At 32.2% G+C, this 27,858-nt stretch overlaps 4 protein-coding genes across 6 annotated transcripts; 3 read left to right on the forward strand and 1 right to left on the reverse strand.

The window, feature by feature from the left end:
* Positions 1–592: 592 nt before the first annotated feature.
* On the forward strand, positions 593–6,676 carry LOC18104327 (uncharacterized). The gene is made up of 10 exons (XM_006376088.3): positions 593–1,190; positions 1,531–1,569; positions 1,837–1,963; positions 2,307–2,368; positions 3,333–3,400; positions 3,766–3,815; positions 4,856–4,925; positions 5,003–5,126; positions 5,779–5,895; positions 6,269–6,676. The coding sequence occupies exons 1-10, from the start codon at positions 888–890 to the stop codon at positions 6,365–6,367; spliced, it is 1,059 nt and encodes a 352-aa protein (XP_006376150.3). The 5' UTR covers positions 593–887; the 3' UTR covers positions 6,368–6,676.
* A 383-nt stretch (positions 6,677–7,059) lies between these two features.
* On the forward strand, positions 7,060–8,023 carry LOC18104326 (peroxiredoxin-2E, chloroplastic). Its single transcript, XM_006376087.3, has one exon. The coding sequence runs from the start codon at positions 7,131–7,133 to the stop codon at positions 7,785–7,787; it is 657 nt and encodes a 218-aa protein (XP_006376149.1). The 5' UTR covers positions 7,060–7,130; the 3' UTR covers positions 7,788–8,023.
* A 5,198-nt stretch (positions 8,024–13,221) lies between these two features.
* LOC18104325 (glucuronoxylan 4-O-methyltransferase 3) lies at positions 13,222–14,528 on the forward strand. The gene has a single exon (XM_006376086.3). The coding sequence runs from the start codon at positions 13,447–13,449 to the stop codon at positions 14,359–14,361; it is 915 nt and encodes a 304-aa protein (XP_006376148.3). The 5' UTR covers positions 13,222–13,446; the 3' UTR covers positions 14,362–14,528.
* An 8,478-nt stretch (positions 14,529–23,006) lies between these two features.
* Positions 23,007–26,986, reverse strand: LOC18104324 (uncharacterized). 3 transcript variants are annotated; one of them, XR_008057166.1, is made up of 8 exons: positions 26,787–26,986; positions 26,606–26,654; positions 26,240–26,316; positions 25,762–25,909; positions 24,864–25,010; positions 24,506–24,730; positions 23,258–23,494; positions 23,007–23,097 (listed from the first exon to the last, which is right to left on the reverse strand). XR_008057166.1 is itself a non-coding variant. In XM_052446689.1 (7 exons), exons 1-7 carry the CDS (start codon positions 26,876–26,878, stop codon positions 23,354–23,356), a joined length of 879 nt encoding a protein of 292 aa, XP_052302649.1. In that variant the 5' UTR covers positions 26,879–26,986; the 3' UTR covers positions 23,007–23,353. The 3 variants fall into 3 exon arrangements, 2 of the variants coding, with proteins under 2 accessions (XP_052302649.1, XP_006376147.3); XM_052446689.1 differs by having other exon boundaries at positions 23,007–23,494; XM_006376085.3 differs by having other exon boundaries at positions 23,007–23,494; positions 24,864–24,992; positions 26,787–26,982.
* Between the last annotated feature and the right edge of the window lie 872 nt (positions 26,987–27,858).

Consider the following 27,858-nt stretch of genomic DNA (forward strand, 5'->3'; position numbering starts at 1 on the left):
ATTTTTTTCAACTAAAATAAAAAAAATGGCAAATTATTAGGTTCCTTGTCACTCTTAATTTTTTTTTAGCAATTTAACTTTATTCATCTAAAATATCTTATGTTTATTTTGTGAAACTAAAACAATAAAAAATATATATATTAAACGCTTCAAGTTACTCTAGAAATTAAGTTAGTTTTATGATAAATTTTTCATTTTAAGAATCATTAACCAGGTCTTTTAAAGTGATATAAAGATTATAAATATTAAAATGAATAACAATTAGATCGATATATTAATTAATGAAATCATATAGATTAAAGGCTAATTAATATCAACTTATCACTCATACACCACCCTAGTTATAAGATTCGGCTTTGGCTTAACATGTCAATCCGGTAACTTAAGGCTCGGCTTGTGGCGAGTGGCTCACGGCAAGTCAGTGAAAAAACATATTTTTTGCTTCTTTTTTTTAAAAAATAAAACTGAATTAACCCTGAACCCAGGTGGTGTTCGTCACATGGCATAAATTTAATTACCAGAAACTGTATATTATAAAAAAAAAAAAAAAAAAAAATTTGAAGGATTTTATTTGAAAAGTGATAATTGCATTAAGAGCATTTCAACCTTTTAAGAATTTTTAGTATTAATCAATTGAATTCATGATTTCTATTGTTTTGCCATAAAAGTGATCGTTGGTCAAATGCATTTGGTTCCTTAAACCAGTAATGAAACATCTGATTTGTTTTCGGGACAATAACAATCCAAGTTTTTCGTTGTTTCATTTGCACTTTCTTGTTTCCATGGCTGGTTTTTGCTCTGCATAAAAATCTTCTCACCTGGGCCTACTTCGTGAGTATCTTTCTTCCATGTTTGGTCCGCTTTCAGCATAACCACCACACAAAATCATGTCCTTGTTATCTCCAAAATCCTCTCCTTTCTCCCTCCATCCCTCCACCACTTCACCCGCCCCAAACAATAGTTTTTCTTTCCCACTCACTTCAATTCCAGTTTCCACACTAAACCACAAACACCCACTTAAATTCTTCAGCAATAGGAACTGGGTTTCTCTCAGAAAAAGATTTCATGTCAAATCTCCTGATTCTGATACAACTGAAAGTGTCTCAGCTTCAAGTGATGGCTCATCATCATCATCATCAAGTACAAATAGTTTCTTGTCTTTTCTTTGCCCTCTTCTCAAGCTCTTTTCTGTAAGTGTCTTCAACAGCTCCTAACTAAAGATATCAACATTTTCGTTTCACTTGTTCAACATTTTACATGGATTATGCTGAAACTCTCATGTTATTTACTAAACTGGATTGGAACATGAAAGTTTTGATCTTGGCTATGAAGGTTGAAACTTTTTCTTTTTGTTGGTCCATGTGCAATATATAAGAAAACTTGTGTTTTTATAGTGTATGCAATACATACTTCTGTTGGGATTGAAATTTTATCGTGTATGGGCATAATCCTTATAATCATTCAGAAATTTAGGGGTTTAAAATGATCTTTTTGTGCTTCATTTTATTAGGGTCTGGTTCTTTCTTGCAGGGAGGTGATCCTTCTCAAGAACGGAATTATACTTTAGAGGTAATCTCTTCGGACAGTTCCCTTGTTTTAGCATCCATTGCTTGCTGTTAACAGTTCATTAACAATAATTATCTCTTTTAGCCCCGTCGCTATTGTTGGTTTCAGTCGATATTCCTGCTCAATTTGTATTAGAAGTGTTTGAAATGACATGCACCATAGTCTCAAATTTTTTTATGGAACTTTCCAGTGTAGGAATTGAATGCATGATTAGGAAATGCTTAAATTCCTGAACAATTTTATTTATTCGTATTTGTTGTTTAATAGTAGGTAGCAACGTCTTCCTTGTCTACCTTGGCACGACTTCCATGGGGATCAAGATCGTTATCAGAGAATTTGAACAACCAAGAGACAACCATTTCAGATCCTCCTAAACCTTTGCAACTGTATGAATTTGGTATGTTTCGTTCCAAGTGCATGGTCAGCATTCCAATAACACTGTTGTTCATACTGCATGATATGTAGAGAATGTACCTTTTCTTCCTCTTTTTAAGTGGATCAACAATATTTAACCATATGATCTGTGCCATTGTAGTGTATAATCGATAGACCATGACTAAGTAGCAAATTATTTACACATCAGATTCTAGTATGTGCTAGGACTTGCATGCTTCTAACTCTTTTTTTATGCTATGTAGTACATTTATGATTAGTGATGGCTTAATATTTTGAAAAGGGTTATTGCTTGTTTTGTTAGGATTGGGATTTTCAAATTAAAATCGAATGTTCTTTTTGTACAGAAGCATGCCCCTTTTGCAGGAGGGTCCGAGAGGCAATGACTGAGCTGGATCTTTCCACAGAGGTGAGGAATGACCTTCTATTTATTTCAGGATGGCTTGGTTGTGATGTTGATATAGGTTGTAGCCTTGTAGGCAAGTTTAATTGCTGTCTTGTTATCCCAATAAAGTCTCATAGTTCACATTTTATCTTTCTATTATGAGCTAAGCACACATTCCTTCCCAATTTCCTGGTATTTCCCACCTTTCAGTGTTGAATACCCAAGAGCTGATTTGCCTTGAGGCTAAGACGATCATGGCATTTTTCATAATCTCCTTCTGGTGAACATATTATCATCCTGATTAAGAATAGGAAGTGAATCTTTTCATAAGATTTGAACTCAGTTATCATCATTTTACATTCTAGGCTCCAAAAGAAAATCAAGATAAAATAAACATGCTGTTTCTAAAAATCAATTCCTAGATTTTTGTGCGACACTGACAATCAGCATGGAGTCTTGAACGTATCCAATTTGTGCTGTAGCCCCTTAAACTAATTAAATGTGCATTTGCAGTGTATCATACACCATCTGCCTATCATATAATAAGTCTATGTTTGTGGTGTCATACTTTAACCTTTTGAGTTGCCCTGGTATACCACAATAATGTAGTTATGATATTGAAAATATGATATAAAATCAGTTGGATTTTAAAGTAGTTTGTTTCTGAAGAAGGTCATATCTTCAGGTTGGATCCAATTGCACCTCAGATTATAGTGAATCTTGTTCATTTTCAGCCTTGAATACTTTCTATGTAGAGAAAGTGAAAAGGCCAGAAAAATGACAGAACACAATGATAAAGTCTAGGGCTTGCTATCACAGAGTGCAGGTTTGACCTAGCACTCATCTTTAGAAAGCAAAATAGACATGGAGTTGAATTTATTTGTTCTATCTCAAGTCCCTTCCCTGTTTCGGTAACTTAAATATGAACTCTTTGAAGAATGGTTTTCATATAGTTTTTCTCATTTAGTCCTTTGACATGTATGTACAGGTATATCCTTGTCCTAAAGGCTCTGTAAGGCATAGGGAAATAGTCAGAAAAATTGGTGGTAAAGAGCAGTATGTGATTCCTTCAGTAAGATTTTATATTATGTATTTGTGCTTTATGTGAATTTGTGATAAGCTGTATTGCTGTCGCATTAAGTCACAATGGGTCTCTGGACTTTTTTGATCCTTTGTCTGGAGTCGTGGCTATTCATATCAATGCCAGTAATGCAAAAATTAAGTACATACCACGTATTTAACATGCCATTTGGTGGAAGGTTGCCTTTTCATGGTGTTGATTTCTTAATCTCTATTTCTAACTTGTGTTATTGAAGCTCAGGCATGAAGCTTATTTGTTTGAATCTTGTTTTGTTTGCATTATTTCCTCTTTTTTTTTTTTTTGCTTCTAATTGCTTTAGTCGCTAAATTTTTCCATGCAGGTTTCCTTTTCTTGTTGACCCAAACACTGGTGTTTCAATTTATGAAAGTGGTAAGTGATGAAGCATCATTTTGTGCAAGTTATGGGGCCTAGATTAATAATTACTAAATAGTTGGTCTTCCAAGTATTGTTGCTTCTCCAATTGCCAATACTAAATAGTTGGCCTCAATGATGCATGACAATAAAAAAAAAAGTGATTAATTATGGGAAAAAAGCTTACCTCTCCCTGTATTTCAATCTGTGGTTTATCAATTAATTTGTTGCAAACTATAGGTCTCTTTGGTCAGCAAGATTAAAAATTTACACATTAATATTTAAGTGAACTCGTTTCCTCTCCTGGGGATTGCATAAAGAGGAATTATCATCGTGTATGCTAGGGCTGTGAAGTAGGATAACAGGCAGCCCAGAGATCTAAAGATCCCATGTAGAGCGGTTTTGTAACTATTGGCTATGCCTCATGCATTAACTGAATTTTTGTTCGAAGGTCCATCTAATAGGTTTTTCGGTATAGTAGTTCTGGAAATAGATATTCCTTTAAGAAGTCAGGCCGGTATGTTACGAGAGTCCTATTTGCATTACCTTTTAAATGATTACTCCTTCAACTGTGGTAAATTCTTTGCATAGAATAGGTGCAATCATCTAAAAGATGATCAGGTTTCTGCATAAAATGCTGATGTTATTGACCATCGTATGTTTTACTTTTTGGGTTTGTTTGGAGTTTGAATAAATTGCTTAGGAATTGAGAAGGAAACATAATTAATGGATATAGTATGTATATCTAATAGATCCTTCTATAGATCCTTCTTTCCTTTCCCTTTTGTTTTGTTTTGTTTATCTTTTTTTTCCAGTTAAAGTTTCTTTTGTGTTTTTGGGCGCTAAAATGCAAAAATCTTTGGGCAGGGAAAAAAAAAGATATGAAATTAATCTTCTCACCATTGTCATTGGTTATGAGCACTGAATGTATGTAATAAATTTTGTGAGGGGACGTAACACGAACCTGGTGGTGTTATCAACGTCATTGTTATGGGAGAATGTTACATATTTTCACAGCCTAGTTGTATGACACATTATTTTCATACTCGTTTTGATAGGTGACATTGTGAAATACCTATTTCAGCAATATGGTAAAGGTAGAAGTCCCTCAATGGGTCTTTTGGAAAGGTAATGATCTCCAAAATTAGTGAATTGGTCATGGTTCTGTTCTCTTTTCGCTTGTCTAACTTGACTATTCTCTCTAGCACATTGTTTACAGGATGGATGCCAACAATTCTTCGAGCAGGTAGAGGAATGACCTTGTGGGAAAAGGCCAGACTAGATCCACCATCCAAGAAGCTGGAACTTTTCTCATTCGAGAACAATCCGGTAAGCAAATGGTTTTGAATTCACTGTTGACATATGACTGAGTAATGAAACTGACATTGCAGTAACTGGTATCTTGAAACACTAGTTCCCTGCTCTTGAGTTTGAGACGGCAAGTGCTAGGACCTATTTGGTTCATATTTTATAACTTGGTTTCCTGAAACATGATGAACTCTTCATGGATTTCAAAACTCAAAAGAAATTTAAATCTAGTGATTATCAAACTTGATTCAGAACCCTAGCAGTTTCAGATTGCATTGTTGATTGAAGCTCCATTAAGAACTGTGTTTTTGACAGAAAGAAAAACTTAATTTACTAAGGAAAGGTAACGAGGAGAAGTTATCATGAAATTAGAGCAATATTATTCCAAAAACATTTTCTTGACCTTTGTTCGTATACTTAAATTAAGAGCTACATTCCTGCTCCCAATTTTGCTATCATGAGATGACAGTTTTATGGATTAACTTTGCAAGTTTTGCAACTATCAGATGGATAATTGGGCCAAAATAAATGCTAATTCTCAAAAGCACATGTTGTAATATACAGTATACTCACATTTTTTACCTTTTAATACCCGGCCAAAATAAGCAAGAATTTTGCATCAATTTTGTGCTGTATATAATATGTTATCTTCCTGACTTTTCCTTCTTTATAGTATGCAAGACTTGTGCGTGAGGCACTATGTGAATTGGAGCTTCCGTATATCCTTCAAAATGTCGGGACAGGGTCTCAGCGAACAAAGTTACTAGTTGATGCATCTGGATTCCAAGAGGTCAGCTTCAGCCTTTGCAGAATATCTACGTTATTTACAATTTTTTTAGTCAGTCAGTCTCTGTTTTTTGTTTGTCTAGAAATGTATTTTTATGCTTGCCATAATGCTGCATCATATGCCTGCTGCCTGCATTAGTTAATGATTGCAGTGCCCTACAACACGCTCAAGGCTCTTGAACCTAACTTGGAAGCAGTGCTTACTGCTTACCTCCTGGCATAGCCATTATAAGTGCTTCCCATGCATGATCTATGGAGTATTTGCCTATGCCATGAAAAGATTACTAACAAAAAGTATTCATTTATCTTTCTTTGCATATATTATTTGGGACCGGGCAATAAATACACAAATTTTCTTTCCCCTTTGTATCATACAGGTGCCATACTTGATTGACCCAAACACTGGTGCGGAAATCGGTGACTATAAGAAGATACTGGCTTATTTGTTCCAAACATATTCAGCAGCAGCAACATAGTTTCAAGTTCAACACCAGAGTCCTGAATGTGAGAAAGAGGAGCTTTTTCACAATTGACAAGCCAGTGTTGCTGCGCATGTGTAGACGAAACAAAATCAGCTACAAAGAAGTTGTTACATGGATAGAACGAGACCCACAAACTTATTGTACGGAGATGAGAGAGAGATCATGTTCTTCCGCTTCAATTTTGTGCTGAATATGCAAGGTAGATGGGACCAACAAACGAGTAGAACCCATTGAACTTGGTTCCAGCAGAGGTTGTATATGCACCCATGTAGTAGTATAAGATAATCAAATCGTTCACTTGCAGCTCTGGCATCTGCTCATCACTTGTCGAAACATCATGTGAATCACAACTTGGTTTAAACAACATAAAGATCGATCCTAGGCTGGAAGGTTAGATGAATCCATAATCAATCCAATACTCCTCTCTCACTGGTTTGCCGAACGCATTAGTCAGGCACTAGAACGAACACAATTTCAGCGAAGTACCATCATGCTACACATTGAACCTTTGGGTTCCACACATAAGGGCGAGACAGTGTTAAGAAATCTCAAGAAGTAGGGATCGAAGTGTAGAATTTTCTAAACTATAGGGTCAAATATATACTTTGGTCGTGTCCCCCCACCTCACCACCTTGGTTGTATCCTCCGCCCAACACAGCACCAAATCCATATATATATAAATACATAATCGTAGTCAAATCAAAACCACTCAAACTCAAACACTTCTTTCGTCAACCAAACCCTAACAGAGCGTCCAATGGCCGCCTCGTTCTCGATTTCCAGACTCATCCTCTCCTCTCCAACCCAAATATCCACCACCGCCGCCACCGCCAAATCTTTCCTCTCATCTCTCCCCCTCAAACCCAACCGCCTACCCAAGCCCCTGAGAACCACCACCAGAAAATTCTCCACTATCTCCGCCACCATTTCTGTCGGGGACAAACTCCCAGAAGCCACCCTCTCCTACTTTGACTCCGAAGGAGAGCTCCAAACCACCACAATCTCCTCCCTAACATCCGGGAAAAAATCAATCCTTTTCGCTGTCCCGGGCGCCTTCACCCCAACATGCTCCCAGAAACACCTTCCAGGTTTCGTGGAGAAATCGGCAGAGCTAAAGTCAAAAGGGGTAGACACAATCGCGTGTATATCAGTGAACGACGCGTTTGTGATGAAAGCATGGAAGGAGGATTTGGGGATAAAAGATGATGGAGTGCTGCTTTTGTCTGATGGGAATGGGGATTTTACAAAGGCAATAGGGTGTGAGTTGGATTTGAGTGACAAGCCAGTTGGGCTAGGAGTGAGGTCAAGGAGGTATGCGTTGTTGGCTGAAGATGGGGTTGTCAAGGTTCTTAATTTGGAGGAAGGTGGAGCTTTTACTTCCAGTGGAGCTGAGGATATGCTCAAGGCTCTCTGAATCTTCTTTTGCTTTCGGGTTCCTCTCTTGTCAATAAATAATAAAAACTTGAATCCCTGTGCTGTGTTGTGCTCTGTTTTGATGTGGAGAATCCTCTGTTTCCATATTTGAAATGTGATGGGATCAAGTGCATCTTCTACTTCTGATCAGCTTTTAAGTGCATCTTTTCATAAGATTGGAACTCAACTGTTGGAATGCAAACATTTTTTAATTACACACCATGCCATTTGGAGGAAGATTGCCTCTCTTTTTTCCATGGGGTTTCGTTTCTAACCTTTGCATCATTGAAGCTCAAGCGTGAAGCTTGCTGGTTTTGAGTCCTGCTCTGTTGCATTTCTTATTTCCTCTTTTTGTGTCTTTAATTGCATAGACGCTAGCGCAAACACTCGTGTTTCAATTTCAAAAAATTCAAAATTTGAACAAATAATGTTTTCATCGCACTGCTAAACACCCTCGGTGGTTGACAATCAGTAGTTTTTTTTACTTCGTAAACATCATCAAAATCCAAATTGTATCCATGGAATAAACCTTTATTGAAGATTTTATAAAAGTAAAGAAAAAACCAAAATAAAATAAAATCATGAACTCCAAAGAAAAGATCATCTAGCATAACACGAACAGGGTCAGCAAAACTTTGTTTATAGAGCAGATTCATGGTGATAAAGCACATAACGAGCAACATTGTTAAGAGCAGAAAAACATTAACAAGCTCAACTCTCTTGTTCTTGATGATGAGTGAACTCCTGCTACAGCCACAAGATTTTGCTACAACAACATTCCACTGCATTACTCTTATCTCTCGTAGATAATGAAATTTATGCCATTACTTGACTATAACAAATTATGCATTGTGCACATTAAATCCTCAACATCTCTGCATTTTTTTTTCACTTTTGAGATAAGCTTTTCCTTTATAATTGTAAATCCTCAACATCTCTGCACAGTAAATTTTTTCTTTTAATTTCTGTAACATTTAACATATAATAATTAAGTCCTTAATTAGTGTCTTTATAATACCTGTTAACTTAAAAGGGTATATCTTGTAATTAATTTTTTTTTTACAAAAACCTAGAGAAAGAGAAGGTTTTACCATACCTCTGTAAATAAATCATTATTCATTGAAATAGTTATTTGAAAAAATTACCGTTAGCCTAAAAATTAATCTTTTCACCGTGATACAATTATTTTTAATAATTTATGCAAGGTTAAGATAGTAAATTTGTTTTTTTAGGTAATATTATTAATTTAACCCTAGAATAAAAAAAAATAGATCGCCTTTCAATCAAGGATGTTATTATTTTTTTAATTTTTTTTTTAAAATAGTAAAATTACTTTGTTGTCTTTAAAAACAAAATCAACATAACTTTCTCTAAAAAAGGTTTTGCTGTCATTTTACATTGGTTTTATTGTCAATGTAAATGCTACTTAGAGGCATTATTGTATTTGATCATATAATGAATATTATTTTAAAAAACATGCTATTGCGTGTTGAGTGAGAGGCCCCTGCGCCCATAGTTTTCAGACTCAGCCCGGTCCAAGGGCCGGGTTCCGGGTTTTGACCGGGTCACCGGATCGCTTGGGTCAATTTTTTTTAAAAAAATCAAAACGACGTCGTTTTAGTAAAAAAAAGTCAACGGGTTGTAACCGGGTTTTTGACCGGGTCAACCCGCTAGGTCACACCGGTTTTTTCTTCCTCTATTTTTTCTTCAACCCGGCCCGGTTCCAGCCCCTGGTCGGCCGGGTCCCGGGTCTATCTGCCAGGCTGAGCCGGGTTTCAAAACTATGCCCGCGCCTTTTAGATAACATGTCCAAGACCTTCTGGTCACCAAACACTGCCTTTCATGGTCGCGTTTGAAAGGTCTTCACGCTCCCTCCATGATGGGGTTGTGTTTGCGCCAAAATCGCCTTTAGTTTGACACTAGAATCTTTTTTTTTCTTCTTCTTATCTCCCTCCTCCTTGAATTTCATGTCAAACCCTTCAAGATTTCAGACCCACCCCTTTAATTTTTTTTTCCTTCACATTTGATATTCATCTTTTAATTTTACATTGAAAAAAAATCTGGTTGGCCCGCATCAGAGTGCGGGCCACAAATCTAGTATGTAACTAAGGTCGTGTTTGAAATTATGGTGCACGATACTTTTCGAAGTTTTTTTCACTTGAAAATATATCAAAACAATATTTTTTATATATTTTTTCTATTTTTAACATTAGCACATCAAAACGATAAAAAAAAACACTTAAAAAATTATTTTGAGGCTTTAAAAAACAATCATTTGTTTTTTAAAACCAACCCCACCTCAAAACGATGCCTAAGATCTCAAGTTTTGAAGGTTCTATGCATCCATCCTTTTTTGTTGGACTAAGGCTGTGTTTGTTTTTTGGAAAGTGGTTTTCGGGAAACCACTTTCCAAACTTTTCTATGTTTGTTTGTCCATAGAAAAGTTGGTCAACGGAAAACACTTTACAGTCAAAGAAAAATTTGGCTCAGTTTTCAGGAAAGTGTTTTCCTTTTATTTTGGGCGGAAAAACTTTCTGGAAGTTGTGAAAAATTCAGAAATGTCATATTATTTGCTGATTTTATCAAATTTGGTCCTCAAACTTTTGATTGCTATATATATATATATATATATATTTTTTTTTTTTTGTTTTGAATATTTATTTTTCAGTTTCATCACTTAAAATTTAATTTTTATATTAACTTTGGTCCTCATTTTTATAATTGTTATTTGCTTTTTCCTTATGATTTTTTTTATTGAAATTTTTTATCTATTAAATTTAGTCCTCATTCTTTTAATTGTTGCTTATTTTATTTGAAATAATTTATGAAATGTTAATTATTATTATTTTAATTTCTTCATCTTTTATTTTTTTTATTTTTTAGATTTGATCTCTATTATTTTTACTATTATTTATTTTATTTGAGATAATTTAGGAAATTATATTTTTTTTCAATTTCATTCTCATTCAACTTTTTAATTTGCAAGATGTGTTCCTCATTATTTTAATAAACTCGAGAAAAATAAAACATTAATAAGTTATTTTCCAGCTCATTTTTATAACATAACCAAATACTGGAAAATGTTTTCCAACTTATTTTTCATTATACTACCAAACATCGAAAAATAATTTACTTTCCCGAAACTCACTTTTCAAAATAAAACTACTTTCCAGCAAATAACCCGGTCTAAGTTGAATAATAATTTTAAGAATCACGCAGAATTTCTAAGAATAACACTCGTTTTGGACAAGCTTGGGCAGATGATCGTTTGTTGTTCAAATTGAAAGTTTAAGGACGTGTTTGAAAAGACTTGGAGTACTGGATTCGGTATGTGAGAAATGGTTAACAATAGGGATCGAGAATGTTATTGGACCAGGCCTAAAGCGGCCTCTTATTTAAATATGGGCTGGATTGTTTTGCTTTAAGTTGGGCTCAATAAGCCCATTATAAAAAGGGCAAGAAAGCGGCCTTTTGGGACCTTTTCTCGCTCTTTTTTCCCCCTTCATTTATTATCTTCTGAATTAAGTTATTTTCTTTTCTTTTTTTCCTCCTGATTAACTCCTACGAGTTTTGAATTGAACAGTGGAAGGTAGTCTGTCCCAATTTCTATATTCCCACAAATCTTTCATGGATGTAAGCTTGAAACCTTCAAAGAAAAATTCCAAATTTTTTACTTAGCGTCTCTTTCAAGGATGATTATAGTTTTTGTTTGAGGGAATATTCAATAATGTTTTTTTTTTTTAAATATATTAGAGGGCTAAGTTCTAACTCCTGAGAGTGGGAGATGTTGACCTCTGAACCAATCTATTCTAGTGGAAAGAGAAATTTTAAGAGCACATTTGCTTTTGCAATTCAAAACTATTTTTAAACAATTTTTTTTTATTTTAAATTATTTTTTTATGTTTTCAATTGTTTTAATGTTCTAATATTAAAAATAATTTTTAAAATATAAAAAAATATTATTTTAATATATTTTCAAGTAAAAAACACTTAAAACAATAATAACTTTAACAATTATAAATGCTAATTGTACCTTCACTATATGCTAGATGTTCTCAGGATGAGTCAAAAATATGAATTTTGGTAAAATATAATTTAAATAAATAAAGAAAAACGGCTCTACTAAAATTCAAATAGAACTGGACAAATTAAATATTGCTGGAGGGTGCATAACACACAAAGAGTTAAATCTTTATAAGTTAATATTTTTATATTCATGAAAATTTATTAATTAATCATTCAAATCAAATAAAAATATTATATAATCAATATTATTAATTTATCAGATTTCTTCCTCCTTTTCATCCATCATCAATTACTCCGAGATTGATGAATGAGACCGAGCCTAGAAATCCCAGTAATTTATTTATGCATATTTTCATCTATTTAATTCATAATTTGCTGTAGATTTGTAAGGAGAGAAAAAATCAGTCCAACAAGCATTTCTTTTCTTTTATATATATATATATATATATATATATATATATATATATATATATATATTAGTTCGCAGTTATGATTACTTTACTTACATTTCATCCCAATCTCCAATAATTAATTAAGCAGACACAAAAATAAAGTAATCGATCTCGAGAGATAAAAATAAAATAATCAAACTCGAGAGAGATTTAGGTCAACTAGTTAATTTCTAGATTTATTTTTTAGAAGTAATTGGTTTGAATTTCATAAACTTTAGAGTTACTGAAGATTTATATAATCGTTAATTTTAGAATCCTCAGGCAAACTAGTTCTAAAAAAAATAAAGTAACTGAAAAAAATAATATAAACCTCAAAACAAGACCTCTCATATTCAAAGAAATAGAAAACAAAAAATCCTTTTCAGCTCTTAAAATATAATAATAAAGGGCTTAAAGACAGCACATATACCCCTTTTTTATGTGGGAGAAATAATCATGGTACCATCATAAACCTCCTCCAACTACTTCACATGAATCTATAAGATAATAAGAAATAAAAATAAAATAAACATATAATTATTGAACCACACCAACAGATACACCAACCATGCATGTTATTTGCTTTCTTGTCAGCATCAAGCCCTCCATGTTTCCTACCTTCCTTGCTTCATTTCGAAGATTAAGATTGTTTTTGCGATTTTTTTTAATATTTTTAGATTATTTAAAAAAAAGCTATAAAAGCTATGTAAAAAATAAAATTTAAAAAATAAAAAATATTATTTTAATATATTTTCAAATTAAAATATTTGAAAATCACTCATTACCCCCGTACCAAACACAGCTTAACATCCAAGAAAAAATAATTGACCCACCTTCCATTTTCATGTCACTTCCCTTCTTGTTTCTCCAATGAAATGTCGCCAGAAATCAATCTCCATTATCATGGGTTGGTGCTACTTTTGACCTTACAAATTAATAATTAATTGAGTTTTCTTCAACTGCCAATATCTTCACATACAAGAACAGATCATAGCATTATTTTATCACCTATACCTTTCTCTAAGAAAAAAAAAAAGAAATAATTTCTTGTCTCCTATCAGCTCCTTTCATCAATATAGACTTGGATGGCCTCAGTTCATCATCAAGTACCCACCACAAGAGCCTTTTCCTCTCTCCCTCCTCTCTCTCTCTCTCTCTCTCTCTCTCTCTCTATCCAAAGAAAAACCAGAGACGTCAAGAACCATGAGACCCAACAAAAACCAATCTCCCATTAACATCAAGATCATCACCCTCAGTTTATTCTTTCTTCTCTTCCTTGTGCTGGTAGCTTGGTCAAGCTTCTCATCTCCGAGATCAAATCCATCCCCCAAAGCAGAAAATGATGACCTAACAAACCCATCATCAAGTCTGTCCACTGATGAAGAAGATCAGCCCAAACCATCAACACCAGCCTGCCCTTCTCTTCCCCTGACACCAACATGCACCAAAACCCCACCTTCTTTAGCCAATGCTCTTGTCCATTACGTTACAACGAACATCACCCCACAACAAACCCTCAAAGAAATCTCGGTCACATTAAGGGTCCTGGAGAAAAAGTCACCTTGCAATTTCCTAGTCTTTGGTCTTGGTCATGACAGTCTAATGTGGACATCTCTAAATCATGGTGGCCGAACTGTTTTCCTGGAAGAAGACAAGGCTTGGATTGAGCAAATCACAGAGAAACTGCCCTCTTTAGAGGCCTACCATGTGACGTACGACACCAGAGTGCATCAGGCAGATGGGCTCATGGAGACAGGAATGGGAGATGAATGCAAAGTTGTAAGCGACCCCAGATTCTCCAAGTGCCAGCTTTCTCTTAAAGGGTTCCCTAGTGATATTTATGACATGGAATGGGACTTGATCATGGTGGATGCACCCACTGGGTATCATGACGAGGCACCAGGGAGGATGACTGCAATCTACACGGCTGGATTGATGGCTAGGAACAGAGAGAATGGAGAGACTGATGTGTTTGTGCATGATGTTGATAGAGTTGTGGAGGATAAATTCTCCAAGGCTTTTCTTTGTGAAGGATACTTGACTGAGCAGGAAGGGAGGTTAAGGCATTTCATCATTCCTAGTCATAGAACTCGTTCGGGCAGACCTTTTTGTCCTTAGAGTTCCTCATCTCTCTTTTCTGCTTAGATTTGTTGTTATTGTTTCTCCTGATCTTGTGTCTTGTCATATAAAATATAAATTTCTGGGCAAAGGGTTTTTTCTTTTCATATATGTATTTTATATTGTTCCCAATTAATTAATTTCTCTTCCCTCGGATTCTCTTTTAATTAATTTGGTTAGTTTATATATATATATATATATATATATATATATATATATATAATCGGATTGCTGCAGCGGTTTTTTTTAGAAGACCAAATAAATCAAATTGAAATAGTAATGAGTAAAAGATGGTTATTGTTAATTGAATATATTTTACAGTAAATAATTTGTATTATAAACTTTTTTATATTAGCCTTGTCACATGAGTCTGTGTTAGCGAATAACTAATTTGTCTAATTTTAATATATTATCAACTTAACTTAAAGTGTAAAAAAAATTAATTAAAAAAAACCAATTAAAAAAGTCAATCATTGATTAACCAAAAAGAGTTTGGTTAAATCGTTGCGGTCACACATATAAAATATTATTTTTTTGTTTATGTTTTTTAATTTCACACTTTACTAACTTTTTTTATTTTCAATTTATTTTAATATTAGATTGTTTTGAAATTTATACTTAGTAATTTTTTTCTTATTTTTTTAAATGGGCTATATACCGGTCTCATAGATTTAAATTTTTTTTTTAATATCAAGTGTTCTTAAATATCATTATAACGTTAAAGAATTTAAAATAAATGCAGATAAAATTAAATATAAATGCTTCATAATTTATTTTGATTTACTTTTTATAAGATTATTCTAATCTCATGAACCGGGTCATAAATTTGATAGGTTAACCCGTACTGACTTATATTATTTTTTTAATATGTTTTTTAATTGAAATATTTCCAATGTCTTTTTTCAATATTAGGTTAACTAGGAATTAAATTTTATAATTTGTTTCGATTTGTTTTCAATGAGGTTATTAAAGTCTCATGATCTAGGTTGTAGATTTAAAATGTCAACCTAGATTAATCCGAATTGATTCAATATGTTGTCGTCTCAATATTTAACAAGAATATCATTTTCAATTTTTTTAGTCAAACTATATTTATACTAGTTATCTGGGTTGTTTTTAGACTCGTCAGTTAGATCGAGTCACATCAAATCAATTTCCATATAATTTAAATAATTTTTTTACAAGAAAATATATTACCAATATCTAAATCATTTTTATTTTTTTACATTCAAAAGAATTTATCTCACCCGCATCATAGCTTTAAAAAAATCATATAATATATACCTGAAAAAACATAGATGGCTATAATAAGGCCACCTAAGGCATACTTATTAGAGGGAAAAGGACAATATAAGGTAAGTAAGTATAAAAGGAAAACGTTGAGTAATGTAGGACACATGCACACATTTAACAAAAATATATAGTGCAGAGTTTTTTTATTTTATTTTATTGTATCACTGTATATAATTTATTATGAATTATTACAGTAAAATTATTATTTTATCCTTTGATAGAAAAAATGATGCCCTTGGTTGTGGGGGTAATTTGATCTTTTTTTAGTGGTTCATTGGTCATTATAAGATCGTTCAAGCATATCCGAGTCTTTTTTATTTTTGTTTTGCACGGTAAAATTATGTTATTACCCTCAAAGTCAACAAAAAATATAATTATTGACCAATTGTGTTTTTGTCTTTTCACAAACATTAAAACAATAAATATACTTCTTTGCCCTTAAAGTAAAAAAACTTGAGTTGTTGACCAATAGGTTTTTTGGTTTTTCCCTTATTAGGCTATAATTAAAATACAACTTTGCCCTTAGAAAAGACAAAAAAATAAGGTATGTATTTAGGAGTGTTTTTGTCATTTCACATGAGTTTATTTGTAATTTCCAAGGTTAAGAGGGGCATTTTGATATTTTTATTTTGAATTTTGAATTTTTTATTCTGAAAAGTTGTTGGTGTATGCTCAACACGAGCCAACGTGTGGGTGGCGTCCGCACACTTTGGACAACATGTGCGGCGCCATTCGATGGCCAAACTTGGCCTTGCACTGTGTCTTTAGAAGTGCCACAACATCCTCTTCATCTTGGTGCAGTGCGTAGTGGATGTTGATAGACAATTTGTTACAGGTGGTCGTTTGTTTTTTCTTTTTTTCTCTCTCTACTAGAGAAAGTTCATGTCTATCCTCATTTCTTTTTGTTTTTCAATTTCAGTCCTTATGTTTTTTATTGCTTATTTTCTTCCTTAGTCATTTTAGAAAAGTTTTTTATATTTTCAATTTAGTCCTTAAATTACAATTTGTCATATTTTTTTTTTCAATTTGCTTCTTATTATTTTGATTTCTGATTTTTTCCCTTGACTCTTTTATTAAAATTTTATTGATTTTCGATTTCATCCTTCAATCAAAGTTTATGTTGTTTTATTTTTTCCAATATATCCCTCATTCTTTTGATTTCTTTTTTCTTTTGTTAAAGTTTTTTTCTTTTCAATTTAACCCTCTAATTTATTTTTTTATACCCTCTAATTTACTTTTTATTTTGATTTTCACCACATTCTCTTAATTACATATTTTTATGTAACTGATTTTTTTTCCCGGTTTCATCCTTCGACATTTGAGTTGTTCGGGATTAGGTTTTGTAATTTTTTTATTTGTCATGTTTCCGATCTAATAACACAGGTCATGAATTTTAAGAGTTAACACAGTTAGGGATCCATTTTTTCCTCATTTTCTTTTATGATTTTATCATTCTACATTAATTGTTTTTTTTATAAAAAAATTATTTTGTGGTTATCTTCAATTTCTTTTCTATTAGTTTATCCCAGTTTCACAACTTAAACCATGAGTTTTGCAGGCCTTTTTTGGATATAGATTTTTTTTTAATATGTTTTGTTTTGTATTTGATTTTTGAAGATTTGTTTTAATTTTATACAGATAAGCTTTATTTTATATAAAAAATATTTATTTCAAAATAATATTTTTGATATGTCCGGCTTTGTATCATATTTTTTTTCCTTTTCTTTTATTCACTCACTTTCATATGTGTTTCTAATTCTATTATCTTATATTGATTTTAATAAAGAAATCTAGTAGACACCAATGAGTAAATGTCTCATTTTACAAAATCAAATCTCTTGATTTATATCCCTCTATCAATTTTTCTAGTTTCTCTTTTAGTTATTGTCAATGACTTCTTTTTTATTTACATAGATGATTATTAATTTATTTGATTTGATGTCTAGATAAGCTTTTCAGTTTATACTTTAGATTTTTTTACGTAAAACAAAATATCAAAATAGATTGTATACTCAGGTTTTTTTCTTAAAAAGAAATTTATGACTCACGATGAAACGCGAGTCAAATAGCTAATAATTATATATGTAACATCCCCATTTTGTTTTTTTCAAAACACCGAATACTTTAAACATAGCAAAATACAAGTTTTTTTTTTTGAAATTTCTCATTAAAAAATTTCTACCGAAATTTCAGCAAAGTTTCCCCTATATTTAAAATATTTCAAGTTATTGACAAAATCCTGTTTAACACTAAATATATTTTCAACCTTTGATCCAATCATTCCAGATCAAAACAATCATCACATCAACAATACCTCAAGCATAATGTCTTAATAACATAATAAGGCAATGTATATCAATTACATTGTTGTTCATGTATAATTCTCATAAAAATAAGATAAGACAAATTATACTACTTTTTAATTTCATTAATGCTTAATTCACAACCATAAAATAAAACTATTTAGAGAATTTAAAGGAGATAAATGATTAATATCAATTCCAAAATAGTTAAGTAATAAAAAATTATCATCCAAATGTTTTTACATAGATTAGATTCTAATATTAAGGTTTACATGTTTTATTTAAAATTCATTACATATCCAAAAGAAAAAAAATACATCTAGTCTATAAGGACATAGGTATAACTAAATAGATCTACTCCAGTTAGGAAGATGAAAGCCCTGAAAAAAAAATCATAATAAAAATTTAAATCTATTTATATTTTATATACCTTCTCAAATTCAATGTATTATATTCCACCAATACACGACTACATTTTATATGTTTTCCCACATATCATCCGCATTGTTGATTGATTATTATTTTCTCTTCTTATTTTCGGATAACTATGTCATTATCATCTTTTATCATAATTTGTAAATGCTGATATCAGATGCCCTGATATCATTGGTCATCCCTAATCCGGATAGACCAATCAATGTCAATATCACTTCTAACACCGATATCATTAGCCATCAACACTTAGATGACTAATCAGAACATGCCGACACCTTTTCCTCTAGGTATCATTAGCTACCACCACCTTGAGCTACTAATCAATTCAAGTGTATGTCAATGTCAATGTTACCTTATTGACATCATTAGCCCACATCACTCGGAACAACTAATCAAGTAATAGTTTTGCCGACACCAACGCAACCTTGTTGGTATCATTAGTTATTTTATCATGGTTTTGCTGATATTAATGTGCCACATGGGTATCATTGACTTTTCAACTTTGGAGTAGGTAATCGAGATTCCAGTAAATGCCGATGTAGATTTAATTTCATCGACATCATTAGCTCTTATTAATCGGGACAGCTAATCAATTCCACTTTTCTTCCATTTCTTTCTCCTTTTACTCTTTTAAACTAAATACATAGTCTATCCATATAATAAGTTGACATTTTGACACTACAAGCTATTATAAATAAAAATTAATAAGTTGTATACACCTACCTGTCAATCACGACGTGCTTGCTCTTGCTCCATGCTCGGGGTCTAGCTGCAGTAATATCCCTTATGAATATAAGACCCATATATTACTAATCCTTTTTAATAACTTGGAACCTTAATTAAATTATCACAAAATCAATACTTAACTTAATATGATACTCTTATTCTAACTACGCAAGCATCTTCCCTTAGTTATCCATGATTCCCCGTTACCTCATGAAATTTCCTTTTATTTCTTGTTTGTTTATTTTTCTTTCACAAGCATAGTTTTGAAACCCGACCTGGTCTGACGGGTCGACCCGGGACCCGGCCGACCCGGGGCTGGAACCGGGCCGGGTTAAAGAACAAATAGGATAAGGAAAGACCCGGCAGGTTGACCCGATGACCCGGCAAAACCCGGTTGCAACCCGTTGACTTTTGTTTTTTTTGTTTTTATACTAAAACGACGTCGTTTTGATTTTGAAAAAAAAAGAATTGACTCGGCCGACCTGGTGACCCGGTCAAAACTCGGAACCCGGGCCTTGGATCGGGCCGAGTCTGAAAACTATGTTCACAAGAATAGATTTAATTTGTCTTAGTCAAGTTTATCTACTCTAATATAACCCAATCTTATACGAAAATATAAACTAATTCCATCATTCTTATCAATGTCATATTCCCTCCTCCTAGCCAAAACCTTCACCTAATATGGGTTATGGTATTTGTTTAAAATTTTGAGCAATTTAATTCTTATATATTCTTAAACACTTGTATTAATACTTACTAACAAGATTTCCTAATCAATTGAGTTCAAAAATCTCATCCCTCCTTTTACTAGTGTTGGTCAAAATCCATATACAAGGGAAGGTATAAATTTTTTTTAAATCTCCAACATTTAATACTTTACCCATCATTTTTCATGTCACTAACCATCAATAAACATTAATATCATCATTCAAACCATTTAATGCATTAAAACTCTAAATTCCATAATATACATTACACTAATTCAAGCTCATTGCATGGAAAAATCACAATCCATCATGTTAAGCATAATACTTGCTAGAAATTTAGAGTAAATCACATAAAAAAAATTCAAGTTTTTCTTTACCTTTTCCTCTTAGCTTCCAAGTACTTTCTCAAACACTAAAACTTCCCAATTCACTTAATTTAGGTTTTTTGATCACTCAAAATCTCCTTTTAACACTTTAATCTATCCCTTCTTAAGTGTTTTTAATGAGATTTTTCAAGAAAAAAATATATGAAATCTTCCTCTCTACTTTCCTTTCTAATGGCCGGCCACCTTGGTTTTCAAAGGAAGCCAATGGCCTTTTATACCCGTCCCCTTTGTCTCCTCCAAAATTACTACTATGCTTCTTTTTAATTAATTTGAGTGTTTTTCATTTAACCGGATATCCTATTTCGATTAATATTTAAAATAATTATTCTAAAAATTTATTTATTTATTTTCTTTTTAAAACCGGGTGTTTACAATCTACACTACTTCAAAAATATTATTATTTTAATATAGTGAATCTAACTTATTATTAGAAGGGTCAATTGAAAACACATTCCTAATTTATCATCAAACTCTTAAAAAATTATAATTTTTTACTTCAGTTGCTAAAAAGGTTTAATCTACCTATTTTAAATATTTAATTATAATTTTTAACAAAATAAAATAAAATTTATTTATTATTTAGGAAGAATTTCTATATTTTGTGAATTATTTATAATTAGTTTCTTAATCAAAAAAATATTTAGAATATTTCTTACCTTTTTGGAAAATGGGTTTGCTCATTTTATGGCAATTTAATATTAATTTCAAGTTCAATTCACGGGGCAGCAACTTTTTTTTTTTTAATTGAGAGTAAACTTATTTTTGTCTTCATAATTTCATCAATGTTACATTTCTCCCCGTTTACAATTTCCTAATCTTATCTCTAAAATTTTGAAGAAGTTTCATTTTTGTCTTTTACTTCAAAGCAACTAATAAAAAACTCACTTTTTCATATTTATTTATTTATTTTCTTATTTTTTATAATTCTTTATTTAAAATCTCCATAACTATTATAATATCTAAAAAAAACAATAAACTGAATTAAAAAAAATTATCTAATAGTTAGCAATAACATTTTTACCATTTGGGATACTAGAAGGTAATTAAAAAAAAACTAATTGAGGTGGGGAAACACTGTTAACCTCCTCATAAATTAATATTTATTGGAATAATTTTTAGTTTTTATTTTTTTTTGAAATTTTTGAATTTTTTTTTCAATTCCATTCATTAACATTGGATTTTTAGGGGTTGAAATTTATAATTTTTTTTTTCTATGAGGTTATCGCAGTTTTATAACATGAATCACTAGTTTTGCGGGTTTACTTGATTGACTTGAGTTTTTTTTGTTCTTTTTTGTAATTGAATTTTTTATTTCAATTTTTTCATTTACTATTTGGGTTGATTGAGAATTAGTTTTTATAATTTATTTTAATTTACTTTTTATGAGGTTATCACAGTCTTATGATCCGAGACAAGAGTTTTGTGGGTTAACCTGCGTTGACTCGAGTCCATTTTTTAATTGATTTTTTTTTCAATCTCATCTTTAAATGTTGGATTGATTAGGAATTGAGTTTCATAATTTATTTTTATTTGTTTTTTATTGGGTTATCATGGTTTCATAATCCATGTTTAACCCGAGTTGACTCTAGTTTTTTTTTTTGTCATTTTATAATTGATTTTTTTTATAATTTTATTCTTCAATATTGAGTTGATTGATCAATCGATATTTTTTTTAATTTGTTTTCTATAAAGTTATCATGGTCTCATGATCCGAGTTACAAATTTTGCATGTTAATTTGAGTTGATCCGGATCGATCAAATATAATGTCGTTTCAATTTTTTTTTAAAAAATATTTTCTTGAATTTTTTATTATCCAAACTATATTTTTTTTTCTTCTAATTGTTCAAGTTGTTTTTAAATTTGTCAAATTGACCGGGTTATATCGTATTAATACCTATACAATTATTATTTTTTCTTTAGAACACATTACCAATACTTAAATATTAATATTTAACATTTAAAAAAAAACTGAAATAAACCATAACTTAGCATGGGTAAATTATGTAGTAGTGCATCTAAACGTGAAAAATAAAAAGTTTACCGGAAACAGAAAAGAAAAGACAAAGCTGTTTGCTTGTCGCTTATCAAAAATAAAATAAAAGTAATTCGGGGTGGGGAGATCCTGAACCGGGCCGATTCCCATTCCATCCACAAATGAAAACAAACTAGGATTTAGTCATTCATACAACCAAACACCATCTTATCTTTTATTGACTTCCAATGTGAGAAATGCCTCAACCAAAGCTCCAAACACGAAGGAAAACCAGGAGTCATGCTTTCTGTTCATAATGAAAGTTTGAGACAGAAATTCGTGGATCAATTTAATTTTCACAAGCCCTAAGCATATGACAGCAGAAACTGCTGGTCAGATGCAAATTGCTTTTCAGAGGCAAGTGGAATCCAAAACAAAAATTATTAGAAAGATGCTCCTTTTGCGATGGTTTATCAGAACATAGCCCACTTGAATCCCTGCCAGGAGTCAATTTAAGAGACGAAGGCATTTTGAGATTGATTGGTCCGGCAATTCTACATTTCAGTTTGAGCAACACATTAACGTTCCCAGCTAATCAATCATCTATAAGCCTGAGTGGTTCTATATTGCTTTCCAGAAAGGAAAATGAATCCTCAGAGGGAGGTGCTAAATCTTCAATCCTGTACTGTCTCAACTTCATGAGACAGAAATTTATGCTGTGGCTAGTACAGCACGGCACTTGTTGAACACATATGTTGTTTTGCCTGCAGGAATGGTAGTCATGGATGCCTATTTCTAGCGTGAGCAAAAAGACTGCAGCGATGGGAAAAAGAGCAGCTTTTAACAATTTTTATACATGACATGTAAAACCTAAACAAGCTGTTTCAGTCAAATTTACAGTTTTGTAGTAAATCTTTTGCCGTGCCTTTTCCTATTCCTATTATCCCTGGAAGGGAAAATCACACATTGCAAGCAAACTAGTCAGAAATGAAGCCTAACTAGTCCTAAAGATATGATTCACAATCTTCAAGCCTCATTACATTCTTCAACACTCAAAACAACAACGAAAAAACTTACAGAACTGTACAAAGGATTCAATCATTGCAGATGACAATGAGATTGTATGGTAAATTTTGGTACCAAGAAGGATGAACAGCACTGTATTGATTTTAGCCGGTAGAACCTCCCCGCCAGTATCCCGAGTTGCTAATTCCACATTCTGATAAAAACTTCTGATATTCATGTTCAAGTTTGTCGTATGCATGAGAGACTTCTTCAAATGAATTTTGATCTTGATCTGCAGAAGTACCCTGCACAAGATGGAAACCATCATAGCAAGTACTATCTCTTTTTTCATTCTTTCCTTTTTGAGGCATTCAAATTAAGCTTCTATTGACAATTCGAAGAATAAGACTATTTGATGAGGAATTTAAGACTTGTTAAATTCCATGTCTGTCCAATTAAGAAATTATCAAGCCATGTGAACCATTTATCAAGAGAATAATAATAAGATTGTAAAGATAAGAAAAGCTTATGCAAAGTAAATAAATCAAGAAAATAAAATATAAAATAAATTAAGTATCATATCAATAATCTTAGGTCGTAAATATTACTCTGGTAAAAAATAATTTACACAATCACGAATTCTTCTGTATTCACTCCTGCAGTTTCCATTTCACAATTGGTAATCAAACTTGTGCAGTATTCATTTGATAGGATAAAAGTACATCATTATAAAGCAACAGAATGTTGGCAGCCTATGAGCAAGAGAAAAAGGACACAAGATGGCAACAATGCAAACAAATCAATGCAAACTCAGCAAAACTTAATGAGGGCAAAGCAGCTCCAATTAAAAATCTTGATATAAGGCATCTAATTTGACAAGAAACATGCATCTTCAAAGAAAATGAAATCAAAGTCATGAATGATCTTTATATAGTATATCAATACTTTCTTCATTCAAAGTCCTAAATGCTCTCTCTCTCTCCCCCTCTCTCTCCAGTGCATTTGTAGCTGGGGAGAGAAGGGATGGTCATTGAATAACCAACCATAACCAGGATGTTAAGCTTTGTCATATCAAATACTCATGTCCAATAATCCTAAATTTCGCAGCATGACACGAGCTGCAACATGTAATAGAATTGAAAAGAAAAAAAAGAAAGAAACAAGTACAAAACCAAAGTAGAATATTAAGATTTAGGGTATCCATCAAACCTCAACCATAATAATTTGCATCATCATAACTCCATCAATAATGTGACATACGCTTAACTGTTAAAGGAAGATGGCAAATGAAATTAAAACCAAAGCGATGAGCTTACAGTGGAATTTAGTATTGGTTCACCATCCAAATTATCTGGCTCCCTTATGTCACTGAGAGCATGTTTCCAACGCTTACTCTCGGGCACATCATGATGCCTCCTTGATTCATTCGAAGCTTGGCATCCCAAGTTTCTACGAGCTCTAGTGTGAAAGGCACCAATTATGCATCTGATGCAAAATGCTAATGCAGGAACCAGAACTAGAAAATAACCAGTGGCTTTAGCCTGATAATAGAGTGGACAAGGCTGTTGAGGTCACTACTATTGATGAATTTATAAGACAAAATAAGTTGGGATATGAAAATGAATGTCATACTATGAAAATCAATGAAGCAAAGTGTTTTACTACTGAGCTTACATGTGGCAAACGGAGGGTGGTTACTGTGATGAAGGGCTTTTGGTTTAGAACCCCATCCATAATCTTCATAAAGTTCTGAAGCCTTTCCAGTTGATCAAAGCTAGGCGATTCACATTTCTTGATCTGATACTGATTGAGGCACAAATACTAAGTACCTTTAGAACCCAGAAAACAAATCAAAACTCCACAAAACACAGCTTATGACTTCCAAGCGTGCAAGTCAACTTGGATTAAACTTTACTGTATAGTTACGGCTGCAATGGTGAATTCATTCCTTAACTATTTATATCATATGTCAACAAACAAGACAACCTGTGTTACGATCTATCTGCAAGTCCATGTAAAAGTTAAAATTATAGTTTCACTGTCTTTGAGCTCTCCTGGAGTCGTAACTGAAGAAAAATGACTTGCAGATTGAACTTTTTAAATACATTCTGTACAGTTGTGTCGCATTGAATAGCCTCAACTCATAATGAACAATCAATAGATCATAAGCTAGTTAAAAGGAAAGTGGTTTCTGAGTACGTGGTATTTCATATATATTTCCGAGTGGCTTCTCATTAAGTGTAGAGCGGCAACTATTTCACAAATGACTAAAATTGACAATCTCATTGCTAAAACAAAAACGTCAAAGCAAAATCTTGCTCTAGAATGCAGGAGGAATACAATGGTACCACCAGCATTAAGGAAAAATAGGACATGACTTTGAATGATGCAAGAAGTGCATTCTAACATACATGTATTCACGCCACAAATATCATGTCTACAACAAGTTTAATTATTAGATATATATTGCAGAGCATGATTGCAAAAGAACCAGTTTCCTTTTTCTTCTTTTTTTTTGTCTGTCTATAACAGTAATTAATCCATTTGTAAATGATAATGCAACTCTGCTCACCACTTGAGTGCCTGCAGGGGCAGCTGCAGGAATGTTAAGAAGCTGTCCTTCGAAAACAAGATCAACATCCAATATATTCTTATTAGCTGCAGCAACAGAATATATAGACACCCCATACTGCTTGGAAATTGAAGTTAATGTTTCACCCCTGCCATAAAATTTCTTCGAGTAAATGGGCCAGTATTGTAGAACCACAACAACCATCCAAGTTTTCAACACACATTTTCATAGTGAATGGTCAATCAGCAGTTAAAATAGTTCAAGAAACAAAAAATTGCCCTTAGCTTTGTATGTTTTATCCTAATCAAAGAAAAAAGTATACAACTCAACTTCCCAGCAAATGAAAAGGAAAATCTCCATGCCTTTTGAAACCAGTTACAAACAAAATATATGAAGCATGCCATTCACATCTACTTAGCTAACTGTCAGCAATGTGCAGCAAATAGATAAATAAACAAATTACTATTTCAGTTATTACTCTTTGACCACATGAAGCAAGTAGGGATTGGTGGAGCTTTGACCCTTTGAAATATCCTGAATATGAAATCTCCATCTCTGAAACCACAAGACTAATTAATGGCTCACTACAAAAATAAGCAAAATGCGAGACTGAAATCAAGTATAAGCTTCTTCTCTTATTCTTCTTTCTTAAGTAGCAAGAACATCAATCCGATAAAAAAGAGAAGACATGGACTTGCATAACTTTGAAACCCATCTCTTATATTCCAAAAAAATGCAAAGTTTATCAACATAACCAGAAGAAATATGTCATCACTTCTCTTTCTTTTGTACAAATTTCTTGGCAACCAAACAAAGCAAAATAACAGGGAAAGAAAGATTGTACCTCTGCAAGAACGGTAAAATGCTTCTTACTGTTAACCCACCATTTCAAACTGCAATTGAAACACACACACACAACAACAACAACAACAACAAAAAAAGAAAAGAAAAGGATCAAATCTTTAGCGAATAAAGAGAGAAAACAATGAAAGTGCATTAATGGGTCAGAAGAAAAAAGAAGAAACCTTTGAGATGGGAAGGTAGTTTTAGGATTTGGAAAATGGAATCTGGGAAGAGAAAGATCAGAGAATCGTCTATGGCTAAGCTTCACTTCCATCACTCATACTCAAAAGTGTAAACGAATAGATTCCTTTTCTGTTTCAATTGGATTTATTGGCGCTACAGGTTAAACCGGATGCATGAGCAATCACAATTCACATCGTGTTCAATTGGATTTATAGACAGACTAGGCACGTCCCGCGTTACAGTGCGTGTCGGTAATGCAAATGCATAAAAAAAGAAGTAAATAAGGTTAATAAGTCGGATTTATTTTAATTAATTATATTAATTAGATAATTTATTTTAAAACAATATCACGATATCTTGAAAATAAAAAAATAGGAGCACGAAATTTGATAATAAAAGGATAAAAAAACTGGGCCAAGTCAATAAACACTAAAAAAATATAACAAGAAAAAAATTAACTATACAAAAGGATTTAAAATAAAAAATGGTAATTAAAATAATGAGGGAAAAAATAAAAAAAATAAATTAGAGAAAAACTATTTTTTTATTGGAGAGTTAAATTGAAAAGAAAAATAAATAAAACAAAAAAAAATAATGAGGAAGAAATTGAAAAAAAAAAACAACATAAACTTGGTTTGAAATGTGAGATTAGAAACCAATAAATTTTTTTCATAAAAGAGTTAAGGAAAAAAAAAATTCAAAAAATATGGAAGAAATTAAAAAAATATGAAAAATTAAAATTGAAATAGTAAATCAAAAAGAAATAACATGAGGGCAAAGGATGAAAAAAAAAATTAAAAGAAAAAAAGGCTCAAATTTTTGTTTGGAGGGTTAAATTGAAGATAAAAATAACTCTAACAAAAGAAAAAAAAAAGTAGAGGACCAAATTGAAAACAATAACACAAAATAAACTTGGATTTAAGGGTGAAGTTGAGAAAAAAAAACTTATATAAAAGGGTCAAGTAAAAGAATAAAAAATCAAAAGAATAAGAACCAAATTGAAAAGCATAACATATAACAAATTAGAATTGGATGACTAAATTGAAAGGAAACAAAACTCCTATTAAAAAG

Source organism: Populus trichocarpa, chromosome 13 (genome assembly GCF_000002775.5).
Source record: "Populus trichocarpa isolate Nisqually-1 chromosome 13, P.trichocarpa_v4.1, whole genome shotgun sequence".
Classification (NCBI taxonomy): domain Eukaryota; kingdom Viridiplantae; phylum Streptophyta; class Magnoliopsida; order Malpighiales; family Salicaceae; genus Populus; species Populus trichocarpa.